Source organism: Cetorhinus maximus, chromosome 16 (assembly GCF_964194155.1).
Source record: "Cetorhinus maximus chromosome 16, sCetMax3.hap1.1, whole genome shotgun sequence".
Classification (NCBI taxonomy): Eukaryota; Metazoa; Chordata; class Chondrichthyes; order Lamniformes; family Cetorhinidae; genus Cetorhinus; species Cetorhinus maximus.
In genome coordinates this window covers 87,999,878-88,018,907 of record NC_135894.1, presented here as the reverse complement: position 1 = coordinate 88,018,907, position 19,030 = coordinate 87,999,878, and the positions used below count along the sequence as shown (strand labels likewise).

Below are 19,030 nucleotides of genomic sequence, written 5' to 3'. Positions count from 1 at the left end.
AGTGAACTATGAGTCAACAGAGACCATCCTCCAATCAAGCTGTTACGGTTAAATGCTGAGTCAGGGATTATAATCTGACCCAGACCACTGGTATACCAGCAGAATCACATCTCAATCAAGGAAGCAGAAGTGAGTCTTTGTTGACTTGAGGCGCCCATACATTTCTTGTACCATACACACCAGCTCTGTAGTTTCATCTAGAAATATTCCAGGACTCACCTTAGTGCCTACACCCACCTCTCAAGATTAACATACCAGATTGGCTACTTATTTATTCCAGTTCCCTTGATTCCTGACAAGACGGTGACTCAGGTCTTACCAACAGTGGTGCTCACCTCTTTGACGTTCTGCAGTGATTCAGGAGTGATGCTGAAGTCCACAGGGCTGGGGGTCAGCCTCCCCTTCTGAGGCTTTAAAAGAAAAGAATAAACTTTAAAAGAAGGCAAAATCACAGAAACTTACAGCATGGAAGGAAGCCATTCAGGCCATCGTGTCTGCACCAGCTAACAAATAACCATCCAGCTTAATCACACTTTGCAGCCCTTGGTCCTTGGTCTTGTAGGTTACAGCACTTCAAGTGCATATCCAAGTATTTCCTAAATGTTGAGGGTTTCTGCCTCTACCACCCTTTCAAGCAGTGATTTCTCGGTCCCCACCGCCCTCTGGTTGAAAACACTTCCCCTCAAATCTCCTACAGACCTTCTACCTCTCACTACACATCTATGCCTCCTGGTTATGGACACCTCAACTAAGAAGAATAGAGCCTTCCTATCCACTTGATCTAGACCCCTCAATTTTACCAATTTCAATTAGGTCCCCCCCTCTGCCTCTGTTATTCCAAAGAAAATAATAATAAGCCTATTCAATCCTTCCTCAAATAAAATTCTCCAGCCCAAGCAACATCCTCGTAAACCTCCTCTGTACCTTTCCTGTAGTGTGACAACCAAAACTGCACTCAGTACTCCAGGTGTGGCCTAACTAGTATTTTATACAGTACCAGCATAACCTCCAAGCTCTCACAATCTATGCTCAGTTTATTAAGCCACATATCCTGTATGCCTTCTTGACCACCTGATTTACCTGTCCAGCCACCTTCAGGAATCTCTGCACATAGCCTCCAAGGTCCCTCTGTTCCTCCACACTTCAGTATCCTACCATTGTAACATACAAATTTCAGAAATTGGAAATGGATGGCATTTTACACAAATACTAGGAAGACATGAGTTCCCAAACATGTGCAGCCATAGGAGCCTCTTCTCCTGGGACCACATGTTGAAAAAGCTTCATATCCCCACTATTTTCTGTTCAATTACAGTCTTCACACCAGGAGCATAACTTAGCAAATTGGGCCCATAATGAAAAAGATGCTTATATTCAGCATAAGCAACATACTCATTTGGAGAGACACTGCAGACACAATGGGCCGAAAGGCCTCCTTCTGTGTTGTTAAAATTCTGTGATAAGCAAACAGGCCCTTCCACAACTGGATTCCCTTGACAAAATTCAGCTGACTGTTGTCAACATTCTGAACTTGATCAGATGTATCAATGATTGATTCATTTCAACTTCTCTTGCTTAATTTTTACACGTTTGATCATTTTTATTCTCTCTTTCATGCTGTGTTTCTCCCTGTTGAGGCTTATCTTGAACTTTTGAGCATTGATTTCTCATTCATTAGAGGCTCCTTACACAGCTTTCTTCTCCCTCCTTTCCACTTACACTCGATTCATTACCTCTGCCCCTCATGTCCCCATTTATTGGCTTCACACATAAATCAATGATGACCTCAGAGTCCTCAGGGAGACGAACATGCTTATTCTTCCTGACCTTGTCTTTAAAAAGCTGGTCTGCACTTACCAGTGAATGCACAATGAACTCGCAGCTCTTGGTCAAGTCTTTGGCAAGCAATGGTCGACGCACATCACAACGTAGTGTGTACTAAAAGAAGCACAATAGTCAATCACACTTTCGGACACAGAACAACCTAATTAAAGATAGACCAAGATCCAGTATCCACAAGTTTGCACAAGCAGCCTTCCAGAAATGCAAGTTCACAGAATGGCATCCTTGGGCTGTGAAGGGTTGTTTATCACAGCTTTGCCATAACTGACACTACCAGCGAAGGATACCAAATCATTACAAAAGGACCAAAAATCTGCAGCATAGGTTTAATCACTAGAAGCGACTTACAATTTTGGATTATTTGAACTAGAAACAAACCAAAACAAAAACAGAATTACCTGGAAAAACTCAGCAGGTCTGGCAGCATCGGTGGAGAAGAAAAGAGTCGACGTTTCGAGTCCACATGACCCTTCAACAGAAGGTCATGTGGACTCGAAACGTCGACTCTTTTCTTCTCCACCGATGCTGCCAGACCTGCTGAGTTTTTCCAGGTAATTCTGTTTTTGTTTTGGATTTCCAGCATCCGCAGTAGTTTTTTGTTAGAAACAAACCATCTGGGCAATCTAGCCAAATGGTTCATCTCCAGCTGGCAGTCACTGAGCTCAGCAAATCGATGATATTCATGATCCTCAATACCAATTTTAATGATCATGGTTCAGCACCAAGGCTTAAATCAAAACATTTCCTCTAAGGCATAATAGTTGCAACATGCGAGTGTTTTCTTTTAAGTTCATTTGTTCTACCAAAAAGGCACCTTTCAGCTCACAACAATCATAGTAACTTCACTGCACCTACGCAGACTGTGTTTGAAGGAAATGTGAGCTATCAGTTGATATAAATGCAGCAAACAACAATCAGGTAAACTTAACTCATAAAACATTCAAACACCACCAACTAACACAACTTGAAATGAATAGCCAAGTTATTTCTTTAAAATACTTGCAACAAAACCAATGTATCATTCTAAAATGAAACAGTAATGAAGGCCACATTTGTGAAATAAAAACAATGCATTTTCACATGGTTTGTTAAAATAAAGCCAGCAGTGTTGCTGCATCACTTCGTTTCAGCTGGTATAAACAGTAAATACGACAATTTGAATAGAGTTTCATGTGCCAACATCTACAATTTAAAAACCACCAGAAAACACATTTATTTGTGAATCTGGTGAACCAATTCACCTCCCTTGTTGGATAGTGAGAAAAGAGTTTATTTTTCCATGATTAAAAACAAACTTTTGTAAAACATTTCATATTGCCATCTTTATTGTAAAGCAAAGTGAGTGCAGATATTGGCTACTACAGCTTGAAATTGCCCCACGTTCAGCGCTATATCTCAGGACAAGAGTAAAAAGACTTGTATATAGTTGGATTATGCACATGGCAAGCACAGTAACAGTAATGTTTCAAACAGATTCATGGGTCAGAATGAACTCTTTACTCTCTCTTCCAAGAATTCCAACATTGCTCAAGAAACCCTCAGGATGTCAGCACCTTGAAGCAGGATAACAGTGTGGAACAGCTACCAAGTTTTTTTTAAAAACTCAGATGCTAGAGGAGTTTCAGTGCTGAGATCAACGATCAGGTCAGTTAAGGTGAAAATGTCAGGTTATGCACTTTGGCAGGAAGAAAGAGGAGCTGCATATTATTTAAACCGAGAAAGGCTGCAGAAAGCTGTGGCACAGAGGGATTTGGGGGTCCTTGTGCATGAATCACAAGAAGCTAGCATACAAGTTCAGCAAGTAATAGGGAAGGCAAATAGAATGTTGGCTTTTATTTCAAAGGGAATGGAGTATAAAAATAGGAAAGTCTTGCTAAATCTACACAAAGCACTAGTTAGACCATACCTAGAATACTGTGAATAGTTTTGGTCCCCTTATCTAAGGAAGGATATACTGGCATTGGAGGCAGTCCAGAGGTTCATTAGGTTGATCCTAGGGATGGAGGGATTTTCTTATGAGGAGAGGTTGAGTAGGTTGGGCCTATACTCATTGGAGTTTAGAAGAATAAGGCGCAATCTTATTGAAACATATAAGATTCTTAGGGAGTTGGACAGAGTGGATGCTGAGAGGCCGTTTCCACTTCTAGGAGAGTCTCGGGCCAGAGGGCATAATCTCAGAGTAAGGGGTCACCTATGTAAGACAGGGATGAGGAGGAACAATTTCTCCCAGAGGGTACTAAATCTGTGAATTTTTTTTAAACCACAGAAGGCTGTAGAGGCTGGGTCATTAAGTATATCCAAAGTTGAGATAGACAGATTTTTAAACAGTAAGGGAATCAAGGGCTCTGGGGGCAAGGCAGGAAAGTGTAGTTGAGGATTATCAGATCAACCATGATCTCTCTGAATGGAAGAGCAGACTCGATGGGCCATATGAGCTACTTCTGCTCCTACATCTTAGGAAGGACAAGGAATCGGTTAGGTAACTGGGCTATTGGTGGGCAGGGGAGGAGAAAAGAAAGGTAGTGAGCAGAGAGAATGAGTATGGCATGGAGAGGTGGAGGAGGAAAAGGGCAGTATGGAAGGCAGCGCTGGTGGCAAAGAGGTGGGCAGCAGTGTGGAGGGAAAGGGGGGGTGAGGCAGAGAGGGAGTGGGGGGGGGTGAGGCAGAGAGGGAGTGGGGGGGGTGAGGCAGAGAGGGAGTGGGGGGGGTGAGGCAGAGAGGGAGTGGGGGGGGTGAGGCAGAGAGGGAGTGGGGGGGGGTGAGGCAGAGAGGGAGTGGGGGGGGGTGAGGCAGAGAGGGAGTGGGGGGGGGTGAGGCAGAGAGGGAGTGGGGGGGGGTGAGGCAGAGAGGGAGTGGGGGGGGTGAGGCAGAGAGGGAGTGGGGGGGGGTGAGGCAGAGAGGGAGTGGGGGGGGGTGAGGCAGAGAGGGAGTGGGGGGGGGTGAGGCAGAGAGGGAGTGGGGGGGGGTGAGGCAGAGAGGGAGTGGGGGGGGTGAGGCAGAGAGGGAGTGGGGGGGGTGAGGCAGAGAGGGAGTGGGGGGGTGAGGCAGAGAGGGAGTGGGGGGGTGAGGCAGAGAGGGAGTGGGGGGGGTGAGGCAGAGAGGGAGTGGGGGGGGTGAGGCAGAGAGGGAGTGGGGGGGGTGAGGCAGAGAGGGAGTGGGGGGGGGTGAGGCAGAGAGGGAGTGGGGGGGGGTGAGGCAGAGAGAGAGTGGGGGGGGTGAGGCAGAGAGGGAGGGGGGGCTGAGACAGAGAGGGAGGGGGGGCTGAGACAGAGAGGGAGGGGGGGCTGAGACAGAGAGGGAGGGGGGGCTGAGACAGAGAGGGAGGGGGGGCTGAGACAGAGAGGGAGGGGGGGCTGAGACAGAGAGGGAGGGGGGGCTGAGACAGAGAGGGAGGGGGGGCTGAGACAGAGAGGGAGGGGGGGCTGAGACAGAGAGGGAGGGGGGGCTGAGACAGAGAGGGAGGGGGGGCTGAGACAGAGAGGGAGGGGGGGCTGAGACAGAGAGGGAGGGGGGGCTGAGACAGAGAGGGAGGGGGGGCTGAGACAGAGAGGGAGGGGGGGCTGAGACAGAGAGGGAGGGGGGGCTGAGACAGAGAGGGAGGGGGGGCTGAGACAGAGAGGGAGGGGGGGCTGAGACAGAGAGGGAGGGGGGGCTGAGACAGAGAGGGAGGGGGGGCTGAGACAGAGAGGGAGGGGGGGCTGAGACAGAGAGGGGGGGGTGAGACAGAGAGGGGGGGGTGAGACAGAGAGGGGGGGGTGAGACAGAGAGGGGGGGTGAGACAGAGAGGAGGAGGGGTGAGACAGAGAGGGGGGGGGTGAGACAGAGGGAGGAGACAGGGAGGGAGGGAGACAGAGTGGGAGGGAGACAGAGAGGGAGGGGAGGAAAGGGATGAGGAAAGAGACACAGAGACAGGTACCTAGACTTATGAGTATACTGCGCAACCTCTACAAATAAAATGGGAAATTTAATGATTAATGAAAATTTAATGATGTGCACAATTGGGTGGGGAGAGAGTGAAAAGTCTGAAGAACTGCAGACGTCAGCCCTTTGAGACCTTCAGAAATTATGCAAACACATTAGCACTCAATTTTCTGAATTATGCTGATAAAATGTAGAGTCAGCAACCACTTTCTTTTCAACATTTCAAATGTATTTCATTGGCTGTGACAAGGTTTGGGATGTCCAAAGGTCGTGAAAGGCACATTATAAATGCACGTCTTACAAAATTAATAGCTGGAGTAGAAGACCTCTTCTGGCCTTTGACCTTGTCATCCTTAAAGAAGTGTTGTGCTGTTTCATTATTGCTTCGCACATCATTGCATCTCTTACTTTGTAGCTTCTTAGTGCATTTTGTTTGGTGCATTTAATCTTTTCTCTTGACTTTTCTTTGGAGGGGAACCTTTCCAACTTGCTTTTGTTTCAAATCTCGGCATTCCAGGGAGTTTAAAACTCCAGTCGCCTAAAGTGTGCCAGTTGTCAAATGCATGGGGCTGAGTTTAATAGAAAAGGGGATTAAGCAACATATTTAATGGATGGAAATTCTGATATTGTCCAACTTTCACCAAGATTACAATTACTCCAGAACAGTGCAGCTTCTGCAGGTTAATAAGGGCCTAGTGCCATACAAAATCAGAGAAAATCCTCCCTCTCCTCTTATCCACCCCAGTCCAGCTCCAATTAATCCAGGTCAAAAATGCTAACCTGGTAATAATAACTGGGACAATGCGGAACACAATCTTTTGTTAAACCTTGATACATACAGCTGCCACTTACCTGAATGTTTACAAAAACGCCGTGGTATGTCTCGTACATAACTTTACTGCCTTTTACCTTCAGCGGGAATTCAAAAGGGATTTCTGTCCGGCCACTGGGAAGCTTCCCTGCCTTGGTTACCTCTACACTATTGCTGATGAGCTGGATAGGCTGCAAAAAGAGCAAAGATCAGTGTTGAAACTTCAAGGCAAGTTAAGTCTCAAAGATTGCCGTGTTTTTGGGGAGTGGCTTTAAAATGCTGAGATTCAGTGTATGATGATTCTGTGACCGGCATTCTCGGAGGCCGGATGCACAAGTAAAGATCCCTCCCCTCAGCTCCAACAACAGGTCAAACTGTTCCATTATAAGTGACACACAAATTGGAAACTTCTTTGACCTGTTGGGTATCCAAGTTCAGAAAAGCAAACACCACGGTTCTAACAGGGCTTCTTTGGGAACTCCATATGCTCTTTATACTCTTGTTTTCATACAAGGCAGTCGACAGGTAATACAAACACCTCGCTCCCCTTTCCCCAGAGCCCACAACTGATTTGGGTTCAGCTGGGTCCAGTGATCTAATGGTTAGGACATAGGAACAGAAGGTTATTTAGCCTGACGTGCAACCTAACTATGTATCAAACTATGCCAAATATTGTTCAATAGCTTTAGTTAACAAAAAACTATCAAACACAGAATTAAAATAACTGATCTAGCATCAACTGACATTTGTTGGAAGAGTCGCAACTTAACCACTCTTTGAAAAAAGTAGTATTTCCTAATTCCACGTCCTTGTGGCAGTCAACCAACAACCCAGAGGTTGGAGAGTTCAAATTCCACCATAGCAAGTTGTAAAACTGAATTCATTCAATCTGCTAATTTGTAGACACTGAAAATTGCTGATTAGTAGTTAAAAACCCAACTAATTCACTATTGTTCTTCAGGGAAGGAAATCTTCACCTCTCCATGCCACACTCATCCGCTCTGCTCACTACCCTTCTTTTGTGTCATGCCACATATATATCCAGTCCACATTATGTGGCTGACTCAATGTCCTCAGGGCAACTAGGGCATGCTAATTGCATACATAATATAGTTCCATTTGAAAAGTCTACGGCATAATCATTGACTTTTTCTCTTTACTGATAGACTTCCAATGCATTTCCAGCATTTTTTATTTTTACCTCAAAATATAGGTGCAATTAATTTCTTTTCATAATAACACTAAATAGTTCTCAGGAGCTGTCGCCATCCAGTGGCAGATCATCGGTGATGTTTCCAAGTGCTTCTTGATTTTCAAGCAGCCTGGATGCTTTTGGGAGGTTTTATTGGGTCATTTGTCATCCAAAGGGCTAAACTTTGGGCACAAGGGTTGCAATTACAATATTTTTATGAAGTCTCAGTCTAATATTGACTTACATGCAAGCTTGGCAGCCAGATAGTCTGGCTCCTAGTTACATCAGACCACACATTATTTGCTTAATCACATCATTTAAGTTGGCTGTTCTGCACTGCCACTCTCCAATGCCACTTCTGCAAGTAAGGAAAGCAGGCTGTTTGGTCAAATAATCAAGACTTGTCAGCTGCTATCTGTAACTCACTTCAAGCAGATAATGCCTATCACTCTAAAAGCATTTTCACAGTAAAGCAGTGCAGCTGACAGCAGACGTACATCTATCTCTCTCCACTGAGTTCCAACTTTAGGAACCATTGTATTCAAGGAGCTAACAAACCTGAAGAAGAAGAAATGGCTGTCTGTTCTCGGAAAGGGAACATTTGAAGTTGATCCCCTGAGTTTGCACTCATTAGCAGACCAGCATCTAACTGGAAGGTTATCAAAGAAGTAGTGTACAGATCTTCTGCGAAAGGGGTAATCTCCCACCTGAGTGTTAAGGCCATAGCTCAGATTTTCCAACAGACACCAAGAAGGGAAACAAATCCATATATAAAAAAAATATGGTTCATGCCCACAGTGAGCTCATTTGATGAGGAAAGGAAAAAATTTGGATCACCTCACATACCTTGACAGAATTGTAGAAAGCTTCAAATACACCAACACTCTTTGCACTGAGCTGCAGGCTAACAACCCCATCCATAGCCAAGGTGATTCCCTGGTGCTGAATGGCTTCTTTACTGGATAAAATAACCACTCCAGACAGAGTTTCCTGTAACAGAAACCACAATACAAATTAACAGCCTTGCTGTTATATATTCAAATCCACAAAACAGTGCACTGTGGGTACCCACCAATTACCAACCCATTTTATAGTACACTTCATTCATTTCTACTGTATTTCTCAACATTACTTTTTTTCATGCAGTTGAAAATTCCCCTTGCATCTGCAGAGACACCACAGTCAATACAGAAGTTTGCCGAGTATTTATTTTGCTCTGTTTCATTATCTCAACATTTTTAATTATATAGCAATTGGGGGTTAATTGTATTTAGGTGGTGGAAATTAATTGGGAATACACCTATAATCAAGAGTATATCAAGGAGCAGCCTGAAAGTGAGATTGTTGGTTGAAGATGCACGGCGTGCTATGTGTACCTATACACTTACAAGCTTTTATTTACAGAAAGACTAGGCTCCACTGTTCTATCCTTCATCACCTGTATATAACGAAAACTGTCTAATGTGCATTAGGCCATAAGAACAGGCCATTCAGCCCCTTGAGCCTGGTCCGTCATTCAATTATATTAGGGCTTATTTGTATCTTAACTCCATCTACCTGTTTTGGTTCCATATCCCTTACCATCCTTGCCTAACAAAAGACTAGCAAACTCAGTTTTGAAAGTATCAATTGACCCTCTAGCCTCAACAGCTTCTTAAGGGACATAGTTCCAGATTTCCACTACCTTTTATACGAAGAATTGTTTCCTGAAATCATCCTGTAAACAACCTACCTCTATTTTTAAGGTTATGCTACCTTGTTCTGGACTCTGGTTTGTACTGCCTTCGGTCCAAGCAGTAGGTGGGTGCTTCACTTGGCCTCAGTCCCTCTGGGGTAAAGAGTACATGTAAGAAAATGTATCAGTCAGCGTTCCTGCTTACTATATACTTGACCCTTGCTGGTAAGTGCATTTGATTGAGTGACAAGCAATAACAGGGTTAGAGTATCCCACTCAAGAATTTGCTGACACTATCTCAGCCTGCATGTGGAAAACAGCCAAAAGGACAACACACAACAGGGGCAACACAACTGTCCTTGCTGTCCGTGGAACTGTATCCCATTAAATGCCAGTTATTCTAGGATAGGAGGAAACTGAAACAAGTGAAGAGGGCACTCAGTAGAGCACAGACCTCAACCACACTGTGTTAACTCACACCGTGTTATTGTAATTATGCAGCTCTTGCTCAAGGTTTTTCCCTGCCTGATTGATGTTCTGGAACTACAATGCTGAAAAAATAAATAACTTTTTACTAACAGCTTCAATCTCACTGAGGCTTCAGGCCAATCCACATCCAACAACCTGCTCCGAAAATCTGCTCACATTTTGACAATTGTGATAAATTCCATCAAAGAAGCTGAGACAATCCACAACATAGTTTAACAATCAACATTATAAATCAAACAACCCACAACATTCTTAAGAAAATGTCAATTTGCCCTCTCTTTCAATGTTGATGGATGAATCTTTTAAAAGATTCCAGGATCCAAGTCTGCAGCTGCACCAAAAATTGATCAGTTCTTCCTTGGACCATACTCTATCTGTGCACCAAATTTAGTTGAAATCCGTCCATTAGTTTGAGATATATTGTTGACAAACTAACAGAATAACCAACAGGACAAAAACAGTTCTTTCACCCACCTTGATTGGTAAGGGTAATGAGCATAAAGCCCACTTGGTATTTTTTTTGCCAACCAATTTCCAAGCTGCCATGGAAATAATTTTAAAGTTCTAAAGAACACCACCATCTTTGTGGAGAAAAAAGCCAAGTCGGGGGTAGTTAGTGACAACAACTTGTGTTTAGAGCTAGGTCATTAAGGAGTGAAATCAGGAAACACTTTCTCAAAAAGGTAGCTGATATCTGGAATTTTCTCACACCATGGGCATACATTTCCATTCCTTCATTGTTGGTGCGTCAAAATCCTGGCCCCCTCTACCTAACAGCACTCTGGAAATATCTTCACTGCATGGACAGCAGTTCAAGGCAGTAGCTCACCACCTCCCCAAGGGCAGTTAGGGATAGATAAAAAATGCCTTGCAAATAATGTCGACTTGGCTTGAATTAATTTTTAAGTATAAATCTGTCATCATCGGATTAAATGACTTTCATCAAGATATCAATGTGTATAATATTATTGGAAATTATTTTAAAATGGATTTGTAGTAGGGTCTGTGTCTGTGGGTGTGAGTGTGTGTGTCTTAATTGGATTAAAGCCTGCTAGTATGGGTGCTTTGATGTATAGTAGTTTTGAGATATTAAAATAATAACGTAGAGGGTACACTTGCATTTTGTTGAACAAACCATTCAAAGACTGGGGTGAATTCTTGCACCTAGCTAAGAGACCCCAAGCAATATGATTATTTTACTGATAAAATTGGTACTATGAAAGGAGTTTTACTGTTAGAAGAGGTGGAGTTCAACAGGCCTGGTGATACAATGAGAATTTGCAAAGGGAAGACTAAATATATACAGAAGAATGTGTGTGGAAATTAGAGGCATGTAAGAGGCATCTAAGCAGCCTGTAAGCTCTATAACTGTCTGCAAAGGAAACAAACTGGAAGGAACCTCATTTTGAATTCATAAGATAAATTGTGCTTTGCCTGGTGTCTGTTTAAAGTCTATGGGTTATTGTTGCCTTGGGGAAAATTATCTGGGAGTGATTAATTTGGGCATTTGTTTAATTGTTATTATGGTAGTAATTTGTGTATGTGTTTAATACCTTTTAAATTAAACATTAATTTTACCTTACATAAAAATTCTCTGGAGGCTCGGAGGTTTCATTTCCGAATTCAGAGTTGCATCTCAAACATACCAATTAAAAATATTGGTTACGCCAGTTGTTTCTCTCTGGGATTTTAAATAACACAGCCTTTACTAACTGCTGTGTCATAACAACGAAAAACCAGTTCCCATGAATTAGTGGGAACTGATTTTAAAACTGAAATTAGGAAGAGCTCCTATACGAGGATTGAAATATTTTGCACCATCTTCCAAGCAGCAAATTTCAAAAAGCAACCAGGAGCTCATATAGCAAGTGATATTTCTATCACACCTTTAATGTAATACATTCCAAGATCTTTCACATTCCAAGGTATTTCACAAGAGCGTTATAAAACAAAATAACACCAAGCCACAAAAGGAGATATTAGGTCTGATGACCAAAAGCTTGGTCGCAGTAATAGGTTTTAAGGAATGTCTTAAAGAAGGAAAGAGAGGTAGAAAGGCAGAAAAGTTTGGGAAGAATTCCAGAGCTTAGGGCATAGGCAACTGAAGGCTCACTAATTTTGGAGCAATTAAAATCAGGGATGCTCAAGAGGCCAGACTCCAAACCCAGATATCTCAGAGGTTTAATGGCTGGCAGAGATTGGGAGGGATGAGGCCTTGGACAGATTTGAAAACAAGGATGAGGATTTAACAATGTTTGATTGGAAGTCAGCGAAAATACGGGTGATAGGTGAATGGGATTTGAAGTGAGTTCAGAAATGGGCAGAGTTTTGGAGGACCTCAGATTTACAGAGGGTAGAATGTGGAAGACCAGTAAGGAGTATGTTGTAATAGCCAAGTCGAGAAGAAACAAAGGCATAATTGAGGGTTTCATCTAATGATCTGAGCTAGCAAAGTCAGTCAATGTTACAGAGATGAAAATGGGTGGTCTTAGTGATGGCACAAATGTGGTTGGCATATCATCTCAGGATCAAAAATGATAAAAGATTGTAAACACACTGGTTTAATATCAGTCCGCTGCCAGGAGAGGGATAGTGTTGGTAGCTAGGGAACAGAGTCTGGATTGGGGACCAAAACAATGGCATCTATCTTCCCAACATTTAATTAGGGGAAATCTCTAGGCTTTCAAGGAGGATGGTGTGTCAAAGGCTGCAGATGATTTGAGAATGACAAGGAAGGCTAGGTTAACTTTGTCATTTAGGATGTCATTTGTGACTTTGATGAGAACCATTTCAATACTGTGGCAGTGCTGGAAACAAACACGAGTCCCAGGAAAGAGGTGCAGGGAGTTGTGGGGGGCGTTAACACATTGAAAGACTTTGGAGAAGAAAAGTAGATTGGAGATGAGATGATAGTTTACAAGGACAATGGAGGTAAGTTTTTTTTTGAGAGGGGTGATGATTTAAAGGAGAGAAGGACAGCACCTGAAGAGACCATTAATAATATCAGTTAACATGGGGCCAAGAAGGGGAAGTTGGGTGGTCAGCAGTTTAGTAGGAATAGGGTCACAGGAGCAGGAGGTGGGTCTCTCATGCAAGGTGAGTTCATAGAGGGCCTAAAAGAAGATCGAAGACAACGCGAAATAGATGTGACTACAAGGCATGGGTATCAAGGGGCTTTAGAGGAAGTTTGATCTGGTGGGCTAGTGGAAGAAGGCATCACAGCAGAAACAGCTGATCAGACCAAGTGACAAATTAGTCCAGGAGTTTCTCTCTTTTCTTTTTGGAGGTGAGGGTGGAGGAGACAGGCATTTAAGACAACAGTTTGCAGTTCAGAAAAGAAGCCAAGAGTTATCTTTGCATTACATAGGAATATTGGGAGCTGGCTTAGTGATTTCTGACTACTGAACAAGTACCCTACTTTGATCAAACCCAAGGCATTGGCTAGCACTGAGCAACAGTTTATAGCTGGTCATTTTCACCTCAGTTATGAACACGATTCATGTTTTATGTGAATCAAACACTTAGATTACAACAGCAACTACATTCTAAAGTACTTCATTGGTTGTCAAGTGCTTTTGGACATCTTGAATTTGTGAAACGTGCGATAAAAATGCAACTTTTTTTTATTAAATATGCTCGGTGTACATCAGGTCGATTTTTTTAAATCCAGGCAGCAACCCCAGTATCATTCTGGTGTTGTCCCCAGTTGATGTGATGCATCAACTGTGTTAGCGTAGTGGGTGGAGCTACCTCTGCTCGTCACCTCTTGCTTTCAGCTCTCACCGCTGGCTAGCAGTATAACCATCATGAAAAGAGAGCAAAGTGTGATAACCTCTCCTGCCAGTGCATAGCCTCTTCATCAGCAAGCCCTGTGTAGTGCTTCCCCACAGTGATATATGCAAACTCAGTACCTTGCGGATCCAGGCTAAACGACAGAGATTCAAAGGAGGCCTGGCTCCCAGAAACCTGGCATGCAGGCCCACCAGTGTGTGGTTACGAAGTGCCAACAAACCAGACCCCCTCACTATGGATAAACAGCCCCACTGCCTTGTTGGTGCTTTGAGGGAGAAGGCCAAAGGAGTAAACCCTGACAGAAAATCCAGAGTGGAGTCCAGTAGGCAGTAATCTGTCATCTATCAGTCAGCTTTCCAACAATTCCTGCAGCAGAACTGGTACTGAACAGTAATCGAATTACCTGGAAAAACTCAGCAGGTCTGGCAGCATCGGTGGAGAAGAAAAGAGTCGACGTTTCGGGTCCACACGCTGAGTTTTTCCAGGTAATTCAATTTTTGTTTTGGATTTCCAGCATCCGCAGTAGTTTTTTGTTGTTTGGTACTGAACAGTACTGGTTTTATCCTTTCCTTTGGACAATACTAGCAATACTGAGAGAGGGGTCCTGACGCTTGGACAACTCAGGGTCTCCATACTACTTGCCCAGGCCTGCGTCCTGGAGAGGATACTCCAGCTTCATGGTTTACATTGGCACATCACAGGAAGCAACAGTTACCGGTTATAAGCTCTTGCTCGATTGGCTTAGAGCACAAGTGCCAAGGGTTACTTCTGACGGTGGAAGAGATCATTGCGTCTCATTGGATAGCTACCACCTGCCTCAGGTTGGGCAGCCCCAGTCAGTTCGGTCCTGTCCTGCCATGGCCTGCTTGCTTCAATGGACGCTTGGAGCTTAGAGAGTCATCGCTTGACAGCCCGATTGCTAATCTACGCAACAGGCAAGACAAACTTAATAAAGATGACACCAGAGCCCTGGCCTAACCAACAACCTTCTGCAGGTTGATGACGCACGCAAAACAACTGTGATCAACAGAGAACTTACAATGTTAAATGTGGGCATTGCTGTGCTGCAAGAAACTAGGCTGGCTCAAAGTGGATCCCTTAAAGACAAACACTACACGTTCTTCAGGCTGGGGAAAATCCAAGAGGCAATATGTGAGCACGGAGTGGGATGCACAGCAAAAAAAATACTCTACTGGCAATGAATGAACACCCCACAGAAAGCTAAGAGGGACTTCTTACTTTTTATTTGTCAACAAGCATGGGTCCAGTTAATCTCATATGCATCTATGCCCTGACACTCACCTCCACCCCATTCTATGAGGCACTTGACACTGCCATCAGTGGAATTCCCAGCTCCAAGGGACTGTACCTTCTCAGGGATTTCAAAACAAGGGTGAATACTGACTACACATCTTGGCCAACATGCATAGGGCACCAGTGAATTAGCAAGATAAACAAAAATGGACAGAAGTTGCTGAAGTTATGCGGTTACCATGGACTCTATGACAAACAACTACTTCCAAACCAAGCCCTGCCACAAAGTGTCCTGGAGACATGGCGAATCCACCTCTACAGCCACAACAGACTATGTCCAACCCAGAAGTGATATACACCCAGGCGCAGTCCATTGTCTCCCAAGATGGATGGATGCCAATGATCATTCTAATCAATTTAAACTAAGCCCATTTTAAACTAACATGGCAGGGGGATGGGATCTTGAGAGGAGATTCAGCAGGGGGAGGTGCATAGCCAAAATTAGAAGAGAGAGCAAGTGAGTCTGGAAGGCATAGAAATTAAAAGCCAGTTAAGGCACAAGGGAGTTTGGCAAGGTTGGATGGTATTTATTTTTATGCAAGGAGTTGGACCAATAAGGCAGATGAGTTGAGGGCATCAAAACACAATTAACACATGGAAGTATGATGTCATCGTTGTCACAGAGACATGGTTGAGAGGGGGGCAGGATTAGCATATCAATATTCCAGGGTATAGGATCTTCAGGCGAGATAGGGAAGGAGGTAAAAGGCGAGGGGGTATCGCAATATTGATCAAGGAATCAATTACAGCAGTAAGGAGGAATGACATCTTAGAAGGCTCCTCAAATGAAGCCATATGCGTAGAACTGAAAAACAAAAAAGGAGCAATCACATTGCTGGGAGTGTACTATAGGCCCCCAAACAGTCAGAGAGAGAAATAGAAGAGCAGATATGTAGGCAAATTTCAGAGAAGTGTAAAAATAATAGGGTAGTAATAGTGGAGGATTTCAACTTCCCCAACATTAACTGGGTTAGTCATAGTGTGATAGGTTTAGAAGGAGCGGAGTTCTTAAAATGCATCCAGGAGAGCTTTTTAAGCCAGTACATAGAAGGTGCTACAAGAGAGGGGGCGATCCTGGACTTAATTTTAGGGAATGAAGCCAGGCAAGTGGTAAAGGTATCAGTGGGGGAGCATTTTGCAGATAATGATCATAACTCCGTTAGATTCAAGGTTGTTATGGAAAAGGAAAAGGATGGGCCAGAAATCAGAGTTCTAAACTGGGGGAAGGCCGGTTTTATATCAGATACGATTTGGCCAGAGTGGACTGGGAGCAGCTACTTTTAGGTAAATCTGCCTCAGAGCAGTGGGACTCATTCAAGAAGGAAATAGGGAGAGTACAGGGCCAGCATATTCCAATAGAGATAAAGGGTGGGACCAACAAACCCAAGGAACCCTGGTTGTCGAGGGATATACAGGATTGGATAAAGAGAAAAGGAGAGGCTTATGGAAGATACCGAGGGCTCAAAACAGCGGAAGCTCTAGAGGAGTATAGAATGTGTAGGGGGGAACTTAAAAAGGAAATTAGGAGAGCAAAAAGGGGACATGAAAAAACATTGGCAGGTAAAATAAAGGAAAATGCAAAGTTATTTTACAAGTACATTAAGAGTAAGAGGATAACTAGGGAAAGAGTAGGGCCCATTAAGGGCTATAGTGGTAATTTGTGTGAAGCCGGAAGACGTAGTTAGGGTTCTAAATAAGTACTTTGTGTCAGTGTTCACAAGTGAGAGAGACAACATGGGTATGGAAATCAGGCAGAAGGATTGTGATATAATTAAAGAAATTAGCATAAAAAGGGAGGAGGTTCTAAGTGGTCTGGCAGGCTTAAAAGTAGATAAATTTGCAAGCCGAGATGAAATGTATCCCAGGTTGTTGAGTGAGGCAAGGGAGGAGATAGCAGGGGTGCTGGCAATAATTTTCAATACCTCTCTGGCCACAAGAGAGGTGTCAGGGGACTGGAGGACAGCCAATGTGATACCATTGTTCAAGAAGGGAGGTAGGGATAAACCAGGGAACGTCAAGCCAGTCAGTCTAACCTCAGTGGTGGGGAAACTATTGGAAGCAATTCTGAGGGACAGAATTAATTTGCACTTGGAGAGGCAGGGATTCATCAAGGGCAGTCAGCATGGTTTTGTTAAGGGGAGGTCATGTCTGACCAATTTGATTGAATTTTTTGAAGAGGTGACCAGGTGTGTAGTTGAGGGCAATGCATTTGACGAAGTCTACTTGGACTTCAGCAAGGCTTTTGATAAGGTCCCACATGGGATACTGATAACGGAGCTAAGAGCCCATGGGATCCAAGGCAATTTGGCAAATTGAATCCAGAATTGGCTGGGTGGCAAGAAGCAGAGGCTGATGGTTGAGGGGTGTTTTTGTGACTGGGTGCCTGTGTCCAGTTGGGTTCCACAGGGCTTGGTGTTGGGTCCCTTGCTGTTTGTGGTATATATAAACGATTTAGACTTGAACATAGGAGGGTTGATCAGTAAGTTCGCAGATGACACGAAAATTGGTGGGGTGGTAAATAGTAAGGAGGATAGCCTTAGATTACAGGAGGATATAGACGGGCTGGTCAGATGGGCTGATCAGTGGCAAATGGAATTTAATTCAGCTAAGTGAGAGGTGATGCACTTGGGTAGGACAAACAAGGCACGGGAATACACGATGAATAGTAGGACCCTGGGAAGTACCAAGGATTAGAGGGACCTTGGTGTGCATGTCCACCGGTCCCTTAAGGTAGCGGGACAGGTAGATATGGTGGTTAAGAAGGCATATGGGATACTTGCCTTTATTAGCCGAGGGATAGACTATAAAAGCAGGGAGGTTATCCTGAACAAAAACAAAAATACCTGGAAAAACTCAGCAGGTCTGACAGCATCTGCAGAGAGGAACACAGTTAATGTTTCGAGTCCATATGACTCTTCAACAGAACTAAGGAAAAATAGAAAAGAGGTGAAATATAAGCTGGTTTAAGGGGGGTGGGACAGGTAGAGCTGGATAGAGGGCCAGTGATAGGTGGAGATAACCAAAAGATGTCATAGACAAAAGGACAAAGAGGTGTTGAAGCTGGTGATATTATCTAAGGAATGTGCTAATTAAGGGTAGAAAGCAGGACAAGCAAGGTACAGATAGCCCTAGTGGGGGTGGGGTGGGGGGAAGGGATCAAAATAGGCTAAAAGGCAACGATAAAACGATGGATGGAAATACATTTAAAAATAATGGAAATAGGTGGGAAAAGAAAAATCTATAAAAATTATTGGAAAAAAGGGGGATCGGAAAGGGGGTGGGGATGGAGGAGAGAGTTCATGATCTAAAATTGTTGAACTCAATATTCAGTCCGGAAGGCTGCAAAGTGCCTAGTCGGAAGAAGAGGTGCTGTTCCTCCAGTTTGCGTTGAGCTTCACTGGAACAATGCAGCAGGCCAAGGATGGACACGTGGGCATGAGAGCAGGGTGGAGTGTTGAAATGGCAAGCGACGGAGGTCTGGGTCATACTTGTGGACAGACCGAAGGTGCTCGGGCCTCTGTTCGAGGGAGAAATGGAACCTTCCTGTGTTTGGGCCCTTGGACAGTGAGGAGAGGGGAAGTAAAGGGGCAGGTGTTGCACCTTCTGTGGTTGCATGGAAGGTGCCGTGGGAGGGGGTTGAGGTGTAGGGGGTGTCCCGGAGGGAAAGATCCCTGCGGAATGCCGCTGGGGGGGTGAAGGGAAGATGTGTTTGGTGGTGGCATCATGCTGGAGTTGGCGGAAATGGCGGAGGATGATCCTTTGAATGCGGAGGCTGGTGGGATGATAAGTGAAGACAAGGGGATCCCTATCATGGTTCTGGGAGGGAGAGGAAGGTGTGAGGGCGGATGCGCGGGAGATGGGCCGGACACGGTTGAGGACCCTGTCAACCACCGTGGGTGGAAAACCTCGGTTAAGGAAGACATGTCAGAGGAACTGTTTTTGAAAGTGGCATCATCAGAACAGATGCAACGGAGGCAAAGAAACTGAGAGAATG

General features: G+C 44.3%; 1 protein-coding gene across 3 annotated transcripts in view; it reads right to left on the bottom strand.

Annotated features, from left to right (window-relative positions):
- The window catches only part of vps26c (VPS26 endosomal protein sorting factor C), a 66,236-nt gene that overhangs the window by 24,061 nt on the left and 23,145 nt on the right, over positions 1-19,030 (bottom strand). For 2 of the 3 annotated variants that reach the window (XM_078560303.1, XM_078560305.1), the window contains exons 2-5: positions 8,613-8,756; positions 6,616-6,765; positions 1,858-1,938; positions 336-410 (exon numbers count right to left, since the gene is read on the bottom strand). In XM_078560303.1, coding sequence (XP_078416429.1) covers positions 336-410; positions 1,858-1,938; positions 6,616-6,765; positions 8,613-8,756 — 450 coding nt within the window. Of the gene's footprint in view, positions 1-335; positions 411-1,857; positions 1,939-6,615; positions 6,766-8,612; positions 8,757-9,521; positions 9,595-19,030 lie in introns of all 3 variants that reach the window. The other variant, XM_078560304.1, reaches the window with a different exon arrangement.